This window comes from Anas acuta, chromosome 3, assembly GCF_963932015.1.
Source record: "Anas acuta chromosome 3, bAnaAcu1.1, whole genome shotgun sequence".
Taxonomy (NCBI): domain Eukaryota; kingdom Metazoa; phylum Chordata; class Aves; order Anseriformes; family Anatidae; genus Anas; species Anas acuta.
In genome coordinates this window covers 1,974,779-1,996,037 of record NC_088981.1, presented here as the reverse complement: position 1 = coordinate 1,996,037, position 21,259 = coordinate 1,974,779, and the positions used below count along the sequence as shown (strand labels likewise).

The following is a 21,259-nucleotide window of genomic DNA, read 5'->3' as shown; positions in this document are numbered from 1 at the left end:
ATGCTTACGTTACAAAATGTCCTTTTCCGAATTAAAAAACAAAAATTGCATGTTTGAGGACGTTGTCTAAACTGACACTATCCACCCTTCGAAGAGGTGCAGAACAGCCAGCAGAAATCTAGTTTTAGGTGCCCTTTGCAAGGGTACTTTCAAGGACAGAGCCACAGAGAAGAGCAGGGGGCTGGGCCCCTGCTCAGCTATCACCAAAGGCCAGGTAAGTAGTGAGTGAGCTTCGGGTCCCGTATACTTCTCACAGGGACTTACAGTTTGAGCTGCCATCGCTGCACGTTCACACCTGGTGCCAGATCACACAGGATCCTGCTTGGGTATACTGAAGATTTTATCAAAGTCCTCCTACGTGGACTAATCCTGACACAGAAGTACTTTCAAATTGAAGGTGTAAGTCAGTTCCAGCACTAACAGACTCCTTGATAACTGTGAAAAAAATACTAAATGAGTTAGACCCCAATATTGCAGAGACGTATCCAGTATTTATTGCAAGCACATGATTCAATTTTCTCAAGACCATTTATGTACTTGGTATGACTTCTGGGGGTGTACTCTGTTGTACCCAATTCAACTCACTGGATGAGCAAATACTCATCCAGTACTTACTGGATGAGCAAATACTCATCCAGTAAGGACAGTAACTGAAATCCTCAGTTATGATAATACCATACAGCAAAAAGAATGGAATATCCTTTTTCATCAGTAGAGATTTAGGCTTTAGGCAGACAAGGAAAAGAGGTTGAGAGGCAATGCGTTTCATCATCTTGTTCCAAGAAGTACCTGCATCACCTTAGAGTATGTTAAACCACAGGCAGTTTATTTTTGTTTGAAGCAATGCACATTTATTTTAAATTATCACAAGTAATATTCTAATATCTCTGTATTATAGATCATACCTCTCTAAGAGTTCCAGTTCTGTATTATTAATTTCTGGAGAGGTTATGAACTGTAGAACATAGTGATTATTTATTTATCCTTTACAGTGTAAAGATTAGGCTTCATATGGTTGTAATAACAAGTATCACTGTACAGAAATAATCAATGATACTTTTAGCGACTTATATAGATTTCAAGATGCAATAAATTAGATATTGACACTTTAGATATTAAGCATTGACAATCATGTTGTGAAATACCTAATACAGCAACTAAGAATTCTTACTTTGTGTGAACAGCAATCATCTATTTCAAGTACAGAAAGCATCCAAGTGCTTGTGACATTTTATGGACGCACAGAAAATATCATGCAGCAGAAACACCAGTTTTGTGCTTAGTGATGTTTTCTTCTATTAGTATCTAGTGCTAAATCCTGAGAAGTCAAGCTTGGAAATCTCCTTTTCGTTAGAAAAATTTGTTCTGTCTATACGAGAACTTGGGCTTCCAACTTTAGTCAGCCAGGATTTCCTGCAAGAAAAATAAGAGAGGGTTAGCATGCAAACAACTGTACATGTAGTGTTTACTCTCCTAACATGCTTCCCCTTTTAAGAGCCATAAGTACAGTCTTTTAATAAGAAAACTATGCCAAATGTTTAGTTACCTTGTTTCCCCTCCCAGTCTCCTTTAATTTAAGTTCATTTTGCATTTAAGTGTCAACATTTCAAAACATATTATAGAACAGTAAATAAGTCTGTTGTAGCCTTTTTCTGTCTGGTAAATTTTTTATGTAATGACCCCTTTTAAGCCCGAATTAATAGCTTTAAAATGGGTGTATCAGCTTTGCAGATTGAATATTATACTTGTAGCAAGGACCTCAAAGCCGTCCATAATTTAAAAAGTACCAAGAAAAAAAAACTCAAGCAGCCAGTTTACTCTGTTCTGACAAAAACAAGAAACAAGTTGAAATAAAAATGACACTATCAAACCCAACAAAAGGATAAAGCAAACAAACTAAAATTACAGAACAAAAAGCAGTATTAAATTATGAGATATCAAAGAAATAAGAAACATGGGGAGGAAAAAAAAAACACCTGTACAAAATTCAGTGAGTTTTACATGCATTTGCATTATGATACAATCAAATTCATTTGGCTCTTGCTTTTTTCTTCCACAGCACACTAAAAAACTGTATTGAACACAAATTCCAGGGAGGTAACAGTCCAGAAGCTGACAGTATGATGGCTCCTCCTAACTACATACCAGCCATCTTCCTGTGCTGCAGCAATTTGAACTTGGGCACATTAGTAATAAGCCACTGGTGATAACAGGAGGTGCACTAACACTTGATTTGCAGACATCTGCTTCTTTACAGGCTTCTTTATCAAAATGCACTTTAAGGATTTTTTTGTGGTATTGAAAACTAAGAAGAAAGAATACTCTACCCTATAACACTTCAGTGTATTTCCACACAATACTTTTTATAACTTCGGTGATACATAAATTGTAGGCATGTAACTGCAATTAAAATATTACTATTATTCATTTAAATTCTCATTTGAAGAGCATTGAAGTTGTTTTAAAGTTAATTCATCCCTTGCAAAATCACACAGAAGATTATAAAACGCAGCCATCTTGCACCTAAGCCTCTTTATTAGAACTGTGCACTCAAGCTGCTTGTCTTAAGACAATAAATAAAAATAGGGAGATCAAAACGTACCTTGTTCAAGACCCTGTATTTGACAAGAATTTTTTTTGTTGCATTATCAAAAATTGTATAAAAGACATGAGATATCTTAGCTGACTACAAGCAACAAGTGGTTTATTATTCTTAGAACTAGCACGGATGGCACCAAGCCTATACTGAGCATCTACACAACTAATCTCATTCTTTAAACTCTCTGCACAGGTTCTTGATTATGAAGAAATACACACTCTTAACACTTAATGCAGGTATTTGTTAGCCTTCACATACCTTGAAACATAACCCTAGCAGTAAGCATGAAGGATTACAGCCTTGCAGAGACAAAAAGCTCTTTTAAGCCTACTTCCCATTAGACCACTAAAAAGGAGGCTCTATATGTAAAGACTCCCTGGAAGACACAACCCACAGATTGACTTCTCACATTCAAAATCAATCTCCTGTGACAACCTTTAATTTAGTCTATAAATTATGCCAGCAGTTCAAATTAAGAAACATTTGTCAGATGTTTATGCATCTTCGCACCTTGCATTCTTTGCTTCATGTTGTGAACATCCCCTCTTGTGTATTTGAGACAAAATTTTGCAGTAAGGAGTGTAACATGGGAACAGACATACATGAGTGAACCAAAATAGCACTTGGTGCTTGAGTCCTAGGGTGACCAGGTATCTCAACAGAAGGAAAAAAGCCTAGTAACTGACCCAAAATTCCCTCATGAGAAATTGGAAAGGGGCCCTGTTCAGCATAAGTATCTAATATAGGTGGATGGCCTAGAATCAGAAAGAAAAACATCTGAAATGCTAAATCACCTGAAGCAAAAATCTGTGTACACCATTTTTAGAAGGCCAGTGAAATATTCACAGGAAAACACAACCCCCACAGCCACCCCACTTCTCATTTTAAGGTGAGCTTGTCCTGGACAAAAATCAGAAATACCATCCTTGCCAGCCTTCACAGCTGTACTTAAGGTCAACTGAGTGCTTGGCTGCTCCCAGTTCTTAAATTCCACTGCACGTACACAGTAACACTACAAACTCCATGCAGGGCAAGCTTTATTGTCAGCTCCACAGTCTCACATGGAGAAGACTAAAGTGAGAACAGTGAGAGTCCAGATAAAACAACTCATCTCCACTAAAACCTTATAGGACGCATTTATGTAACTTTAGTTCATGCGGGAAGTAGGGAAGAAAGTCACAGAGCTGTTCCCTACCTCAGATTTGCATGGCTGTAGGGGCTCAGTTCTTCATCCATCTTTCCTCATATTTGCACAAGACAGACCATACACTTAACACTACAAAGCACTTTTTTGTACCAGCTGACAAAGCAAGAAATCTGTATCTGCTACAATTAGTATACAGTTACTGTAGATCATTCCTCATTTATCTACAAATGAGAAAATATTATCTCCAGCATCTCTAAAGATATCTTTGGAACTGTTTTAAATGCCATTGGTATCAGTAGGCCCAAATAAACAGCACGTTCTGCGCCCCCTACTACTTCTCTCAGCCTTAGCTCTCTCACACGCCACGAACTTCAGGCCACCCAGCACGTCCCGTACCGCACAATGCCCAGTTTGCGGCATTCGGAGCTGCACCTCACCGTGTACAGCAGCCACCGACCTGATCGTGGCTGCACGATGCTCCTCGGGAGCGGGTAGGACAACTCATCCCCCCATTTGGGGCAGGCCAACTCAAATGGGGACACCCCTTTATATATATATAATAAATTATATGAAGTTTGGCAGGAGCCGAGCCCACAGCTCACCCTTCAATGGCTATTTTAACGGGCACATTTCTGCAGTAGCCGCCTGAGGCGGGACGAGGAACCACCCGCATACCGCCCGCCCTGCCAGGCCTTCTCCTCACGGCGCCTCGAGAGCGCCCAGCACTGCTTGGCTCGCTCAGATGCCCGGCCATGCACGCCTGTGAAAGCACACACACACCTTTCACCCGGCCCCGGGCACAGCGTGGGGCTACTGGGGCCTGCTCAAGCATGCTCCATCCATCAGGTGTCCCCTCGCCCAGGGCACTGCTCCCACAGGTATTTCTCTGGAAGTATCATTTAAGGAGCTTTGCCTACGTCATACAAGGTCATGATAGCACAGAGATGAAAAACACCACACTTCAAATACTGCAGCCAGCAGACTGACTTGGATTTCCCAAAGACTTTTTAAGAGAATAGAATCTATACTATAAACCCAAACATTTTCTGAAATAGTTTTGTTTGCACTATGCTCTAAGCAAAATCTTTCCTGCTTTGGTACAGAAAAATGGAAGTCATGCAGTAGGTGCAGGCGTGGGAAGTGGCAGAGCACACAGCTCATCACTCCCTACGAGATGGGATGCAGCACAAGAAAGAAGCCTTGCCATCCTTTGCTGGTGTGCAGCGGGGAAGTAAAAAAGAAAATCTGCAGTAATGAAAGTGATGAATTATCAGCAGTTTCTTATGAACCCTTACACTTGAGTTCTGACCCAAGAGGAAATGGTTTAAGGGTTTGGCTACGTCGCTTTTTAAGGATATGTGGTTTTTACCACGTGGCTTCTGGTTCAGGTCCATGTCTGATCATTTAGGGAATAACAGCTGCTCACCACTCACAGAAGAATGACAGCATTATATAAATTCCTAGTCTCCACACCTGAAAAGACCACCACACTTTGTACTAATGACACTCCTGTGGGCCAGCTCTGAGGCTAAGGCACATATAAGGTGAGAAACTTTTGCCAAAACACATTTTGGGGATGATTTGTTTCAACAGCATGGTTTTAATTTGCTTCAAAGAACCATGACTTCTCCAGAGCTAATATTACAGCATCTTTCATAAGTACCGTGTCATTTACAAGGAAAGAATCTATCAAGTGTTGGGGAAGTTGTGGGCATACCAAACAAGCACATAAATGAACAAGACATTTTTCCTTTGCTAGATACTGTATCAAATCATCAATACACACAGGATGCTTCTACGGTGACTTATTTAGAATAAACTAGTTGGGCTTTCTACATATAACTGAGACTACAGCATTTTACAGCCTACAATGCTAGAAACAGACCTGAAAAGTGATCTACGGCATCAACATTGGTGAGCCAGGCACAGCTTAGGAATATATTTGTTTCTCTTTGTCTTAACCCCAGCGTTACTTACAGTAGAACAAGCGAAATGTGTGCTGTATTTAGAGGGGGAGAGAATAAAGGCACTGGTGTGTTTACAATTTATTTCCCTTTGTTTGGGATAAAGTATTTGAGAGAATGTTGCTTTTTGAAGACTGTATTTACATCTGTGACAGTGTATAGACTAGGATTGCAAATATTTATGAAATATCTCCAAAATGTTGTTGTATTCTGAAACAGTACTGTCACGGTTTCCTAAATCCTTATATTTAAGTGTCTGCAGAACAGAAATATGCAATTTTTTCATTGCTGTCTGGCTTTCCACCATCTAGAAAGAACTTTAGGCTTGGAAACCATGGCTTTCTCTGCAGTCTTAAGGACTAGGAAGATTGTACTTAAAGCCTTTTTGTTTTATACACCTGAAATTCACATAAAGCTGAACCTTCTTCCAGCCTTTATAGTAGAGGCATGTTACAGCTCATAAGTTACTGCAGAGCCATTCCACTACCCCTCCACCTCTGTTCCTGTTGCAGGGCCCTAACAGTACAAGAGGAATGTGGAAACAATTTATAAAGTTAAGTGTTCATGTGAAAGAATGTAACAGGAAGGTAACAAAAACCTTAATAACAAGTGTTTGAAAACATTGCTGTCTGATGTTATTTGAATTGTATGGCCTAAGAAAAAAAAAAAAAAAAACACCACATTTAGCATTAAGTTTAGCAAAAGCAGTTAAGGTAGAGAAAACAGAGAAAACATTCTGAAGCCAGAGAACGTGCAAAGGGTCCCCAGAAAAATCCAGGGAAGATTTGCAAACATTTTGGTGCAGGATAAAGTCAAGAGGATTCAATCAAAACTTAGTCAAATTTTTCCTACCAATCTTCCTCCTCTGCTCCTTGTACTTATTTTTTCTTAACTCTTGAATGTAGGCTCTAGCTTGGGGTAAAACCTGAAGCTGCCTGACCTGAAATGCGGCTGCTTGTGGAGCTGTACTAAAGGGGGCCTCTGCTGCCATGGAAACTGCTGCACTCCCCTCAGGGAAATAGCAGCAAGAGATTTTTAAACTCTTGTGCTTACTGCTTGATAAAACACCAGAAATACTGCGGGCAGGATCAAAGGTGTGCACATAGTTGCACATCCACACCTTTTGCATACCCATATCTGCAAGAAGGGGGAATTAGCAGAGGCAGAACAAGACAGAGTGCAAGGGAGAGCAATTTTAACACTTGTACTAGGATGACCCCACCACAGTACACCAACGAATCAAAACCAAGAGACAGGTTACTTCAGTGCATTAAAGGAAGCAAGGAAAAACACCAGCAGTCTAAGGATACGGGCCAACAAGTGCGTGGGCCAGAAAGCAAGCAACCTGCTCAGGCGTAGGTGTGGTGCCCCAGAATAGAACTGAGCCTGTAGCCATGGGGAAGACTGCGCTGCTTCTGCCTGCTTGCTAGCTGCTCCATGAATCACAACAGCCAGTTCTTAAAATATCCAGTGGGTCAAATCCACAGCTGTTTTAGAAAGGGGAGAAAGAGATATTTAATCAAAACTAGGGTCTGAATTTGTATTTATAAGCACAGCTGACAAATGAAGGTTATTAATTTGTTTGTATTTCTTCCTTTTCTGACAAACCCTGCTGTACTCAAGGCTAGCATTTCTCTAGAGAGTACATTGTACAAGTTTCTTCAGGATACTACTTGAAAATAATATCAACAGCAAGGACAAATTAGCAGAAACTGAGAGATCAAAGGTACAAATTAGGTGTGACAATGTTGAGTAAGTTTCAAATACATATATTTTGGTGTCTCATTTCTATTCATTAAACTGAGAAAAGTAGCTTGAAGTTGATGTTAGTTGCAAACTGTATGTGTTATCAGGGAAGATTTTCTTTTTATGTAAAAGATCACTACTAGCTTGCACTAGCACAGAATTCAACCTTTTGTATTTCAAATTTGAGATTTGGAGATCTTGAACATATTTTCCATGCTAAATGAGTCTGAAATTTACTTTGTTATTTATATCTGATCTACATTAAATGTCTACGTCTTAAAGAGGCGAATGATCCCCCAAATAAATGAAAGCAAATCTGAAGATTTTCTGATGTGCTACACAAGAGATCTGATGTGGATTTTCTTGTTAATTATTTTGGTAAACTTGAAGTATAATTTAGTTATTTACAGGCATGCAATCATACGTGCATTTTCATAAAAATTATCAGAATATCTCTTCATTCAAATGAAGTTGACAAATCACATTTGGCTTCTCAAAAAAAGATATGCAGTATCACAGACATTTGTTCCAATGAAGAAGAGTAAAGAAATGAAAAATAAAACCAAGTTAGCCATTTCAGTAACTCAAAATAGGTTTTATGTCATGCTGATCTATAGAAAGCACAGGACAAAAGATAACATCCTGTTAAACTCATGTCTTATATTCCCAAAGCAATAAACGTACCAGAGAGCCCTATGAAGCAGAAAGGTCTATTATTTTTCCTTGTAATATGTCTGCCTCCTGCAGGGTAAAGGTTTGGCTCACAACACAAACCGAGTACAATTTCGGCTAACACCACTCTACCACACAGAACACAAACAAAAATGATTTCTGATACCCCATCTATTAAATGAAAGACCACAAGAAGTTTAGCTGAGGAACCTTGGCTGTTAGCATACCAATTCAGGCTTCTTAAGAAAACCTACTTCTCTGACACTTGACAACTGGTTAGTATCCATCATCCACATAAGCTGTATTTCAAGCCAATAGCTGTGTTATAGTTGAGCAAGAAATAAAAATATCGTTGCCCCGATCATCAATTTTTTAACTTAAAAAATTGATTAGATGCTAACCTTAGGCATTTCAAAGCAACCCTGTTAGCAGACCATAATTACGCATCACACTGACCAAATCAGCAGTATCGCTTAAAAATCCATTTCGTTATCCAGCCTGGTAAAAACAAGAGAGCCCTTAGAGTAAAGACCTCAGTTAGACATACAGTCCGAGTTCAGATCAAACCCACATGCATCCACAGTCCAGAAAAGCATTCAAATGCGGCTGCAAATTTAGCAGATGACAAATGCAGTCCTAAGTTCCAAAGACTACACTTTTTTGCTGTTTTGTAATGGGGTTCAGCAAGGGAGGAAGACATACAAACCGTGAAGATTAACTCCCACATTACCATGCTTACTGATCTTCTGAGAGCTGCAGAGAAGATACAATTCACACAGCAAATATGATTAAGTTATTATGCAAGAACTAAAAATAGTGCCAGACCAAAAGACAGTGATTTCCTTCAAGCATGACTGGGATTCATGCTGTTTTTCTCAAAAGTCAAGACAGATAGCTACAAAAAGATACTCAGAAGATGCAAACTGTACAACTGCTTTAACTGGAACTATTTTAACTATTTAAAAAATTGAGATCTTAAAATGAAAGTATCACCATTTTTAAAGCTTCGCACTATAGAGTGCAAAGCAAGTCCATATGAGAATATCTAACACTTCCAGTGTTGCAGTTACTGCAATGCATTTCCCCTTCCCAAGATACCACTGTTTGAATGCTTCAGGAGATAAAGGGTCAGCTCACTTCAGAACATGCACAAGTGACTGTTTCTATCAAAGTACCTTATATAAGTATCCACACATGTGAGCACAGATTAGGCAGTGGGATGTCCAGCTGTTCCTCATGCTGAAGTGCATGTACAATTGCTTTCAGATGCACAAAACATTTGCCTGCCCATTTTTTTTTTTTAGCAGTGAAAACAAAACCCATCCCACACATTAAAAAAAATCTCAGCCAAACCAATTTTAAGCTGAAATATTTACTTTGGCTATTTTGGCATCTCAGATACATTTTATTACTATTAGCTCAACTGATGAATGTATGCTGGGACTTACAAACTACATTTATTTTAAAGAAAACAGCAACATATATTTTAACTCCTATGTAAGTGGATGCCCGTTGGCAGAAAGTATGTAACAACTCAGAATTTTATTTTCCATTTTTCTATAGCTTAGTGTTTTGAAACATTCTTAACAAATATTCAGCTAGATCAGCTCCTCCCCGCCCCACCTTTACTAAATTAGGTTGCATAGTGTAGTTTAAGTTGCACACTTTCAAGGAAATAGTTACATCCATCTTTTAACCCACAACCTCAAAAAGCTTTAAAAGCAACTGTGATATAAAATAGCAGGTATTTTAGCATATGAGGTAAACCAACAGAAATTTACTGTAATAATCAATACTCCATTTGAGAGCACAGCTGTTCAAAAAAGCACCAAGTGGACCATGGTAGCCAACAAACTGCTTCAATTTTACGTGTGGAAGTTTAAGCTTGGACTCTGCCAGGATTTAATTGCAAAAAAAAAAATTACAGCATCCTGAATTATCAACACAGCTAAAATAAGGAGGATGCAAGAGATTAACATAAGGATACATTATAAGTATTGCATTCTTTATTCCACAAGAGCTATTTGTTGTTTCCAGCACACCAGAACCTGTTCTTGAGGTGAACCCAGCACAGTATGTTTACAAAGAATGTAGTTTTACAAAGAATGTAGTGGTTGTGTAGCAGTGTACAAGGTAGGTGTATAAATAATATCCCCTGTAATTAATAATTAAAATCACCTTTTCAATTGATTAGTTACCATAAATTAAAATTTCTCCATGTGTTATTTATTGTTTCTGTAAAAAAAAAAAAAAAAAAGTGCTGCAGTCATGCCTATAGCTAAGTCCATTCCTTCAATCTATAAACTGTCGTTATGAATATATTCAGTGTGAATAAACACATTTAATATCAAAGCTCCAAACTATTAAAAAAAGCTATCAAAGCATGAACACGTTTTGGTTCAATGTTTTTGTTTCAAAAAATAAAGCAAAGTTTTTAATATTTATTCAATTACAATCTAATTCACATTCTTTGTGATTCAATGTTTCATGTGCTGTAGTACTTATTTTTTTATTAAATAAATCTGCTTCTTGAACTATTTGCTTAAAAAAAAAAAAAACAAAAAAAACTGTTTTATTTGCAAAAGAGATAAATCAAGTAGGAGATTTTTTTATTTTCCCAGAAATAAAACCTTAAAAGATAAAGCCAGACGTGAAATCCTGACCTATCACCCTCTCAGCCACCACTTAGAAAACCAAAACAGCAGATTTAGTAAGTGTTCATCATATAGGTAATAGGCTTGGACTTTCTCCCTAAGCTTCTAAGCTTCCATTTGTTTTGGACATCTTCCTGCTGTCTCATTAAGATCTGCCCTTTAGAAGTACTTTTTTTTTTTTTTTTTTAGGTACTTAAGAAAAAAAAGAAAAAAAGAATCAGATTTCAAGAACTATAAGAAAAGCAAAGTTCTACTCAATGCAACAGTGACACTTCCAGTGAAGGCAGTGAAATAAGCTTGATCTGTTTTCACAAAACTTAAAGATCTATGACTACTTAAAAATAACATCTAATTTTTTTAAAAAAAGGAAATCATTTTTGGAAGTTGATAGGCCCATACTATTTTTGAAGTACTCCTTATAAATAAGTATTGTTAACTACTAACAAGCATTTTGTCTTGTGCCATCAAGTCTCAATTTCATCCATTAGGCTTCACGTGTTGTAGGCTGATGAAAGGTGCATCAGGAGGCAATCTGAAAAAAAGGTGTTTTGGAATAACATGCCCAGAAAACACTAAGACAGTTCAGTAAGTGGTAAGAGTTAAATAAAAATCAGTTCATATTTTATTAAGTATGTAATTAAGCATACTCCATTGAACAAAAATCTTTGATAGCTCAGGCAATGCTACCATTGCTGTACCGCAAAAGAGGAGTATAACAGCAGGGTATGAGTAACAACAATTTCTTAACACACACGTTTTGATAATTGTTAAGTACCTGGTAAGAACAGAATTACTGGCAAAGTACAGATATGTTCCAAAACTCAAATCTTTCTATTTTTCATCTTTCCCTTAAGCTTCAGGCGCTGTCAAGAAGTATTAAACATCTCATTTGTTTTCTGTAATCTATGCCATTTCTTTCCCTTCCCCCTTTTTGATTTTATTCTGCCTGACCACTGAAACAGGCTGATCTGTTTCCTGTCACTTTCATACTGTAGACTGCTACAAGGGACTACTTAGGACTTGTATCCCAATTTAAGAATTACAAAATGCTTGAAAACCCCAGAGATTTCATTAAGAGCCAACTGTTATTGAAATTTATAAACAAATTTAATTAATATTATGCTTGACTTAACCTATGTTTCAGAACCAATTGCCACTGGTTCATTAATGCAAGAAAGGGTGAGTACTGAAAGTTGATGGGCTAGTCATGACTCATCATTTTGAAACAAGTTTTCTCCATTGCAAAGCTTGAAGCAATCTACGGGGCCTTCCAACAGCATTAATGAAGTGAGATCATTTGTTGGTGTACTCATCGATGCCCAGCTGCATTATTTCCTGTCAGTATTTCCTGACTTAGAGAATTTTCTGTGATGGTCACAGTAAGATGGCGATTGCCTTTGTGCAACTTTTAACCCTTTCCTTATTACCTATGTAATTCCTGACTTGCAACTGTGTTAACATGCATATTAGGATGGGATTCAGGACTGAAGTCTGGAGTTACTAGTTCCTTAAAGGGAAAAAAAAAAACTCAATTATTTTAACTAACTTTTAAATAACTAATTTTAAGGAACACATTTCAAAATAACTTAGAGTTACTTGGTGCTTCCAGTGACAAAGATTTCCACACGCAGATAGCTCAAGTATAGGCATTCAAGACTGGCATGCTTCCTAGAACAAGACCTCTCATGATACTTATGCGCTTTTTATTAAAAAATTGCTCATAACAATCCGTTTGGCCATTTATAAGTACACAGAGAATAAAATACATTCCTTCCTTTTTTTTGCAAAACCAAGACCTTGGAAGCAAAATAACCAAACAATTTAGGAGCAAGCACCATGAAAACTTACAAACACTTGCAGTGTTTGATTCTGGAGGAGCTGTTCTAAAATAATAATTTCAGAAAATTAGTGTCAGAACAAGTCAGGTCACCATGCATTTTTACAAAAACAAGAGTATGCCCCAGCTTCCTCATTTTCCAGAGGAAACAGTCCAAACAGTTCGTATAAGTTGCATAAGGAAAATATTCAAATTACAACAGCTGCAACAAAATTTGGGATATAATACACATCAAATGAAAAGGGTGGCTGGACCACAGACATGGCTACAGATAAAGCCACTAAAATCCTCCAGGAATTGGAGTGCCCGTTGTGATATGAGCAACCTGATTTATTTTTAAGAAAACTTATGATTACATGACAGAATTCATCATGGTGAGTAAAAGACCAGGAAGGAGCTGAGTGCACATCACTTCTGCAAGTCACTTTCCAGGGTCTCAAACTGAGCGCTAGTACACGAAACAGACATCGCTACGAAAAGCCTGGTCTTGACCAACACCATGGGGGAAATCTTTGGCAGAAGTCAGGAAAGCCACTTTCAAGGCAGTGTTTAACCACCTTAGTTGGTCACCTTGCTTTGCTTCCCATCTTATTCACTGGTAAGATTGGTGAAAACAGAAGGCATAAACAGAAAATACAAGTCCTTTAACCATACAAAGCCCACGTTTTCTGCATAAAATGTAGTTTGTGGTAACTCAGACCTGGCTAAACAGTCATACAAACAGTGAACTACAGTGGAAGAAGCAAGTCTTAGACAAAGAATTCAACTTCACAGCTTCTTCCTGACCCTCAAAGTTGCAGACCCGCCACCAATACATGTAATTTATGAATATGTCCATCTCTAGAAGTCCTTTGCTACTGCATCTAGCATAGACAGCATACTTTTGTCTTCTTGCTCGCCCCCGCTTTTGGGAGCAGCGCTGCTTTCAGTGAGGGCAGTCTACCCTGACAGAGCACCCTCCATAGGGGTGAAGCCCAGTTGTGTGAAATTCCCATCCAGCGGAAATCAGTGGAAGGCTTTCCAATGACAGAATCAGAATTTCATCCTTTATAGTCCCAACAAGCAGACGTTCACCATTTTTGTACAATGTATCGCAGAAATACAGGCAGTCCAAAGTAACAGCTATATTTCTGACATCGTACCAAATCATTTTCCTGGTTAAGTTAGAAGCTTAGTATTATATGCAAATTTTCATTAGAAAGCATATATTCAAAGATGTCTGAAGTTAACACCTGCTAGTACTGTATACCATATTGCACAAAACCCTCACTATAGATGATGTAAAAAGATAAGAGCTAGATCCTCACTGTGAGACTTCTTCTGGATACATGAATAGATATTCTCAAATGCATGTCTATTTCCAGCTCAGAAGACTAGCATTCCTAGAGGATCAGGGTCAGACAAAACATACTTCAAACTCTTGAATACCAATGCTATCTTAACCACCAGCTCACACTTCCTCTTGGGTACACACACCAAACCACATGTTAAATTATGCAGCGACACCAAACAAATCCAGGAGACTGGAAATCCTGGTACTTGGAAGTAAACAGATGTACGAGTCCAGTCACCAAGGACTTCTGCTAGCAGCTCATTAGACAGTAAATACTTGTAACACTGATTCTGATTCTAGGAACTGAACATATGACACGCCTTAAGCAATCCCATACACAGTTATGGACTCAGTTTTCATTGCAATGCATGGAATTTAGCCACAGAACTTTCATTAAAATTAAAGGAAAACATATGCCTAGGTCTTCTGCACTTCTACAAACTTCTCAGTGTGTATACACCACCAGGAACAACAAAACCACTGTATTAGTTAAAAGCTCCCACATTGAACTTGGCTAGACTGCTCCTTTGTTACATGACAAATATGTCATCTCAAGTCTAAGAGCTACAAGAATTATTACCAACAAGGTGCCTGCAAGCAAAGACTACTTCCACCCTGCTATTAGAGAGCAACTTTGTCTCTCATAATACAAAAGCAAGATTACTATTTAATTAAAACAGTACATCCGTTTTGGCTTTCAGCTTGATACAGGATGTTAGTCTCGCCTACATATTTTTTGGTTTACTTATAAACAACGGAAAGCAAGAGTTTAGAATGCAAGAATTGACAGATCCTTTACTACTACAATATGAATCATTCTGTTTTTCCACTCTCCTTTAATGATAGGAGAAACAACACTTTATTCTTTTATGTGATTTTGCTTATTCGTCTATATATTGACGCAATAAACACAGAAGTGCTGCTATGCTTTCTTAATTTTTCCCCAAAACTAGATAAATACCCAGCACAGCAGCTTTAAAATAAACATATCCACCTCAGTTTTTGTTTTAATTGTTGGACACTTATTCATGACTTCGCTTTCCAATACTGGAAGATAAAGATGCCAAATCCACAAATAGAAAACGGTCCATTTCTTATTTCAACTGCTAACACTGCTTCATTTACAAAGTAAGTTAGTGATCAGTTCAGTGGAGGCCTGTAAAAGTTGACTGGCCACTTAAAGAGTTTTCTTTTCAGGATCATTTATATTTTTAACCTAAGAGTCCAATCCTTCACAAGTGTACCCCAAAGATGGTAAGCACATCTCAGTATAGTTGTTTCAAAGATTAAGCACATTATGTTATGAAAACCAGATTTAGTATCTTAAGCAAAAATCCAATGTGAACTTCAAGAGGCAACACCCTTTTACCCAGATAATAAGCAATGTGATCACAGCTAAGATTTAAAAGGGTTTGATTTAATTAGAGTATTTAACATCTGCTTTGCTTTCTTCTTCCAGCAACAGTAAAATGATAAAGACAAAACTCAACACTGCCCAACTAAGCAAATTATGATTGACAGTTGAGAAACCCTCAGACTCCTCTCCAGGAGTTGAAAGCTAGATTAGATTGCTGTGCCTACCAGTCCTTCACTGTCTGGGCACAGAAAAAGATCCAAATTGCTCGAGTTGATACTCTCCAAAACCAACAGCACTGATATATCTGAAAGGTTAGACGACATCCAAGAACTGAATGAGGTTTCCTACCTTTCACAAAATGCAGAACAACATTGATTTTATCTGAAAAATGTTGTACGTTTTTCCCAGATACACAATTGAAACACCACTGGTATGACCTGCTAATACCAACAAGTAAACAGACAAAACCCTGCAGCAACAGAGCACTTGGTGGAAGATGAGGGAGTTTATTTCTTTTCTTTTGGTATACATTCAGACCTTTACTTCAGGGATTAAGAAAAATTACAGTGGGGAAAAATGCAACATGGAGAACTCTAAAGTGAACAGATTACCAGAACAGAAAACTACGTGTAAACAGTTGAGACGTTGATCCCTATGTATAATTTTAATACAGTTAGGTTTACTACAAGCACACAGGACTGAAACGGTCACATGGCTATAGCTTTAACATTTAAATAAACCAGCAACACAATTATGATAAACCTGGCTGGACACCTTATCCACGAAGTTGTTTTAAGCAGAGTTGAATGTGGCAAAGATAGAACAGTAATCATGTGGCTATATATGCAAAATTAAAGACAGAAGAACATTAAAATTAAAGACAGCAGCACTCTGTAGCACGTCAGCATTCACAACCTCTGGTTTTGCCAGTTGTACTTCAGTCTATATGAAGAATGGCACAGAGGTCTACAGAGAATAAGGAAGCCACCTTAAACCTCTTGATGAGGTTACCTTGTTGCTGGGTAGTTTGCAGATGCAAGAAAAAAAAGATGCACAGTAAAACCTCACATCTGGGTAAAGCCTGAAAAAGAACATCTCCAGTGTGTGATGGATGATCAAGTGACAGGTGTAGATGAACAAGCCATCACTTGGAGATACCCACACACATAAATGGGAGCTCATGTGTCTGGGTTCCTAGGGTGAGTATGACAGGGCATTAGCTTCAACCCTACCTACAGTTTCCCTATGGGAAATGGGTACAACCTGCCATGTTTGTAAACCTATAGGCAAAGGCAGAACAGATTAACATGAGAAGTGAAAGAAACAAAGAAGTACATAGACAGCATGCTCTTCAACCTAGGGATTCTTCTGCAAAACTGATAAAGAACACCTAAATCTCTGTTCAGTGTCAGTAGCTAACCTTCAAAACGCTTTCTTTATTGATATGCTTGTAACATAAGTTCTGCTTAAGAAAGTTCCAAGTCCCAAACAATTACTGATTATTTACTGTTCTTTAGGGCAGGGGATACATTCGCTAAGGAATGCAAAACACTTCCCTTATGGCAAAATTCTTTCAGATAATAATGAAACTGTTGCATGAGAGATGCTGGCTACAGGAAGCAACTCATTCCAGCTGTTAAAAGGAATTTTTAAGAAATATTTTTCATTAATTTCTTGATCTATATTGGCCACTTATTGGATAAATATTTGTTAAAATAGCATATGTTCAATAGTTTTGCTTGTTTTAAGATGCCAGTGTTCAGGGAATAGCCCCAGGTGACCTTCCATAGGTTAGAAAGCACAGCAATGGTTGGCACCACAGTTTTTAACATGGTTTCACACTGGTGAACTACAAAGTAATAGTAATTGCCCTGTTCAGTTCATTCTTCAGGAACAGCAACTCATTCCCTCTGTAAAGTTGACTCCTCAATTGATATAAAGCTCTTCAGAGCAAAACCCTAAATTAAGCCTAACTATGAAGACCATGTTCTATCATACACCTTCCAGGAACCTCTAGTCACAGAAATAAGCTATAAACAAATCACCAGAAGATCTCCAAGCCAAGCCATTTCCATTTTTAAAAGTTTACAAGTATTGAGCTTCTGTGATGAATTAGGCACCAAAAACCAGTAATAACTTAAAACTGAAATCCTAAAATGTTTCTTCTTTAAGAAAATACTTCGTCACAATCACTCTATCACTGAGAGTTTCAGAAGTAAATGAAAATACCAGGTATTGCTAGAAAGCTTTTTTTAAGCTTAGAATTGCCACAATCAAGTTCTCACTTCTCTTCCCAGCTAGCCTGCACTCGCATCTGGTTTCACTTACATCCCTGTAAGGTTGGTTCAGGGCCCCTGCAATGCTGCGTGATTGGCACCTCAGGAGTATTTCAAGCATTCAGCCTTGTAATTCGAAGTTGTAAAGCAGTCAAGAAGGCATCAGCTGGACAGCATCACTGGTCCCTGAAGTCTTCCCACCAAGACACTACATAAAGATGTTCAAGGATACATGCGGCCAGATGTATATATAATGTTACATAAACGCCTCCATCTTCCCCACAGAATCACAGAATTTCTAGGTTGGAAGAGACCTCAAGATGACCGAGTCCAACCTCTCACCTAACACTAACAGTCCTCCACTAAACCATACCACTGAGCTCTACATCTAAACGTCTTTTAAAGACCTCCAGGGATGGTGACTCCACCACTTCCCTGGGCAGCCCATTCCCATGCCTAACAACCCTTTCGGTAAAGAAATTCTTCCTAACATCCATCCATTCCTAGCTATCCTGAACCTAACAGCAGCAAAGAATTCTTTGCCATAAATCAGATGTCCTAGTACAATTACTTATACAATGTTTTTTTTTTTTTATTTTTTTCCCCTTTAAAAGCTCTTGGAATGTCCAGTAACTTCATTATACACCAAAAAACACCTCTCGACATTGCCATAAGCACACACAAGTCCTTCAAACTTTTCTAACGTAAACGAAACGGGCAAATTAGTGATGCACAGCAAAGCATCTGTTGGTTGGAGTTGCACGGATGTTTCTTTTCCCCCAAAGAGAATACTGGTGAAATTTCCAAATCGCATTTTGAGCCTGCTCTGCATTTAACAGAGTAACAAACAATGTAAGAGACCAAAACAAGTTACATCGCTTATTACTTTACAAATAAGCGCTGTAGCCCCCCTCGCCTCTAAGAAAAAACAACACAAAACCCAGCAGTAGAAGTCAGAGGAAAAATAAGAGTTTGGGATTTACTCTGAAAACACAGTACATAAAAAGAAATGTTGCAAATATATTGCAGCATTTAAAAATCTGAGAAATGTAGATATACAAAACCTCACTACTTGTAACACGACAGAATTCTACATCGGGGAAACAAAAAGTAATTACATTTTCTTAGGTCAACATATTAGTGATTCAACTACATTTCTTTGAAGGCAGCATCCATACATTCTCACTAGGGATTTACTGCATCTTTTCTGCATTTTGAGTCTCTAGGATATTTCCCAAAACTGCACAATCACAGACCGACTTAGGCTGCAGGCCAACCCCTGCTCAAGCAGGACTACCAGAGCTGGTTGCCCATGACCATACCCAGCCGGCTTTTGAAGACGTCCAAGGACAGAGACTGAGCCACCTCTCTGGGCAGCCCATGCACAGCACCAAAACGTTTCCTGATGTTCAGAGGAAACCCCCCCGGGTTTCGCTTTGTGCCTGCTGGCTCTTGCCATCTTCTTGCCATCCTCTATAGAGGATGTAACAGTCTGCAATGAATCAAGCAGATGGAAGATAATTTATGGGTTTTGTTCTTGAGTCCCACTCGAGGGTGCAGCACAGGACAGCCACTGGCAAAATCTTTGGTTCACGTAAGAGAAAGAAAGATGCAAGTCTACAGCTCTGGCTGAGACATCCTCAGCACTGTCAGGCACTTGCGGACACAGGGTTGGGCACTGGACATCTTTCATACCCAAAGTGTGAAGTATCACCTCCTGACAGCAAACATTTTTCTGCTGCAATTGAGCCTTCAAGCCCACAAATCTCAGCAGCAAGTACCACACAGATCTTTAAAACGTGGCAGTGGGTAGACAGTCCCTGCAGGATTTGATGCTCTTTTAAACTTTGCTGAGCTGCTGATCTTCAAACCAATCTTACAGCTGTTGAATTTCCCTCCCCAGAATTACAAGTGGCTGTTGTTTGTTGTTATACTTTTATTTTACTTTATTTTATTTAACCGCTTCTTCTGCTCAGTGGGCACTGGTCCTGGTGATGCCATGGCCATGTCACAGGGGACAGAATGTTGGCGGTGGCCGTGTCACAGGGGGAGCCCGTGATGCGGCCAGCCCTGGAGGCTATAAAAGGGCAGCAGCAGGCCAGTCCAGCCAGTCTGGCAGAGGAGTAGTCAGATGAGTTTGGGCTGAGAAGGGAGAGGAGAGGCCCTCCATGGCAATGAAGGGCGGCCGCTCCCCTCCAGCTGTTTTTTTTTTTTTGTTTTGTTTTTTGTTTTTTTTTTTTTTTATTATTTATTATTACAGATAGAATCCTGGAAAATGACAGAGCAAGACCATGGCTACAGCCTTCTTCCAGCACTCCCCTGGAGACGTGTCAGCTTCTACAGGAGAGATCCCTGGACTCCATGGCCACATGATAAGAAAGGTCAACACTCAGTCCCTTCCCATATTGTGCCGCTGGCACCAGTCCCACTGATGTCATGGCCACATCACAGTGGGACTGGTGATATGGTGGGCCCAGGAGACCCTGGTATTACACATGGCGGTTCTCTTGTTGCCCATACTTGCTTCTCTGCTAGCCTCACCGCTGGACACGGACGTGAGCCCATGACAGGTCAACATCCTACAGGAGAGATCCCTGGACTTCATGGCCACTTGCTAAGGAAGGTCAACACTCAGTCCCTTCCCATATAGTGCCACTGGCACCAGCCCCAGATGTCACGGCCACATCACAGTGGGGCTGGTGACACAGTGGGCCCAGGAGACGCCTGGTATTACACATGGCGGTTCTCTTGTTGTCCATACTTGCTTCTCTGCTAGCCTCACCGCTGCACATGGACATGAGCCCATGACACGTCAGCATTCTACAGGAGAGATCCTTGGACTCCATGGCCACACGATAAAAAAGGTCAACACTCAGTCCCTTCCCATATTGTGCCGCTGGCACCAGTCCCACTGATGTCATAGCCACATCACAGTGGGACTGGTGATATGGTGGGCCCAGGAGACGCCTGGTATTACACATGGCGGTTCTCTTGTTGTCCATACTTGCTTCTCTGCTAGCCTCACCGCTGGACACGGACACAAGCCCATGACACGTCAGCATTCTACAGGAGAGATCCTTGGACTCCATGGCCACTTGCTAAGGAAGGTCAACACCCAGTCCCTTCCCACATTGTGCTGCTGGCACCAGCCCCACTGATGTCACGGCTACATCACAGTGGGCCCAGGAGATGCCTGGTATTACACATGGCGGTTCTCTTGTTGCCCATACTTGCTTCTCTGCTAGCCTCACCGCTGGACACGGACACGAGCCCATGACACATCAACATCCTACAGGAGAGATCCCTGGACTCCATGGCCACTTGCTAAGGAAGGTCAACACTCAGTCCCTTCCCATATTGTGCCACTGGCACCAGCCCCAGATGTCACGGCCACATCACAGTGGGGCTGGTGACACAGTGGGCCCAGGAGACGCCTGGTATTACACATGGCGGTTCTCTTGTTGTCCATACTTGCTTCTCTGCTAGCCTCACCGCTGCACATGGACATGATCCCATGACACGTCAGCATTCTACAGGAGGGATCCTTGGACTCCATGGCCACTTGCTAAGAAAGGTCAACACCCAGTCCCTTCCCACATTGTGCTGCTGGCACCAGCCCCAGATGTCACGGCCACATCACAGTGGGGCTAGTGACAGGGTGGGCCCAGGAGATG

General features: G+C 39.7%; 1 protein-coding gene across 7 annotated transcripts in view; it reads right to left on the bottom strand.

The window, feature by feature from the left end:
- Window positions 1–469: 469 nt before the first annotated feature.
- The window catches only part of ACYP2 (acylphosphatase 2), a 45,136-nt gene continuing 24,346 nt past the window's right edge, over window positions 470–21,259 (bottom strand). For 5 of the 7 annotated variants that reach the window (XM_068675233.1, XM_068675227.1, XM_068675232.1 and 2 more), the window contains one exon: window positions 470–1,413. In XM_068675233.1, the coding sequence (XP_068531334.1) occupies window positions 1,299–1,413 (115 nt within the window). In that variant the 3' untranslated portion in view covers window positions 470–1,298. Of the gene's footprint in view, window positions 1,414–4,526; window positions 4,633–7,020; window positions 7,198–21,259 lie in introns of all 7 variants that reach the window. The other 2 variants (XR_011094306.1, XR_011094305.1) reach the window with 2 other exon arrangements.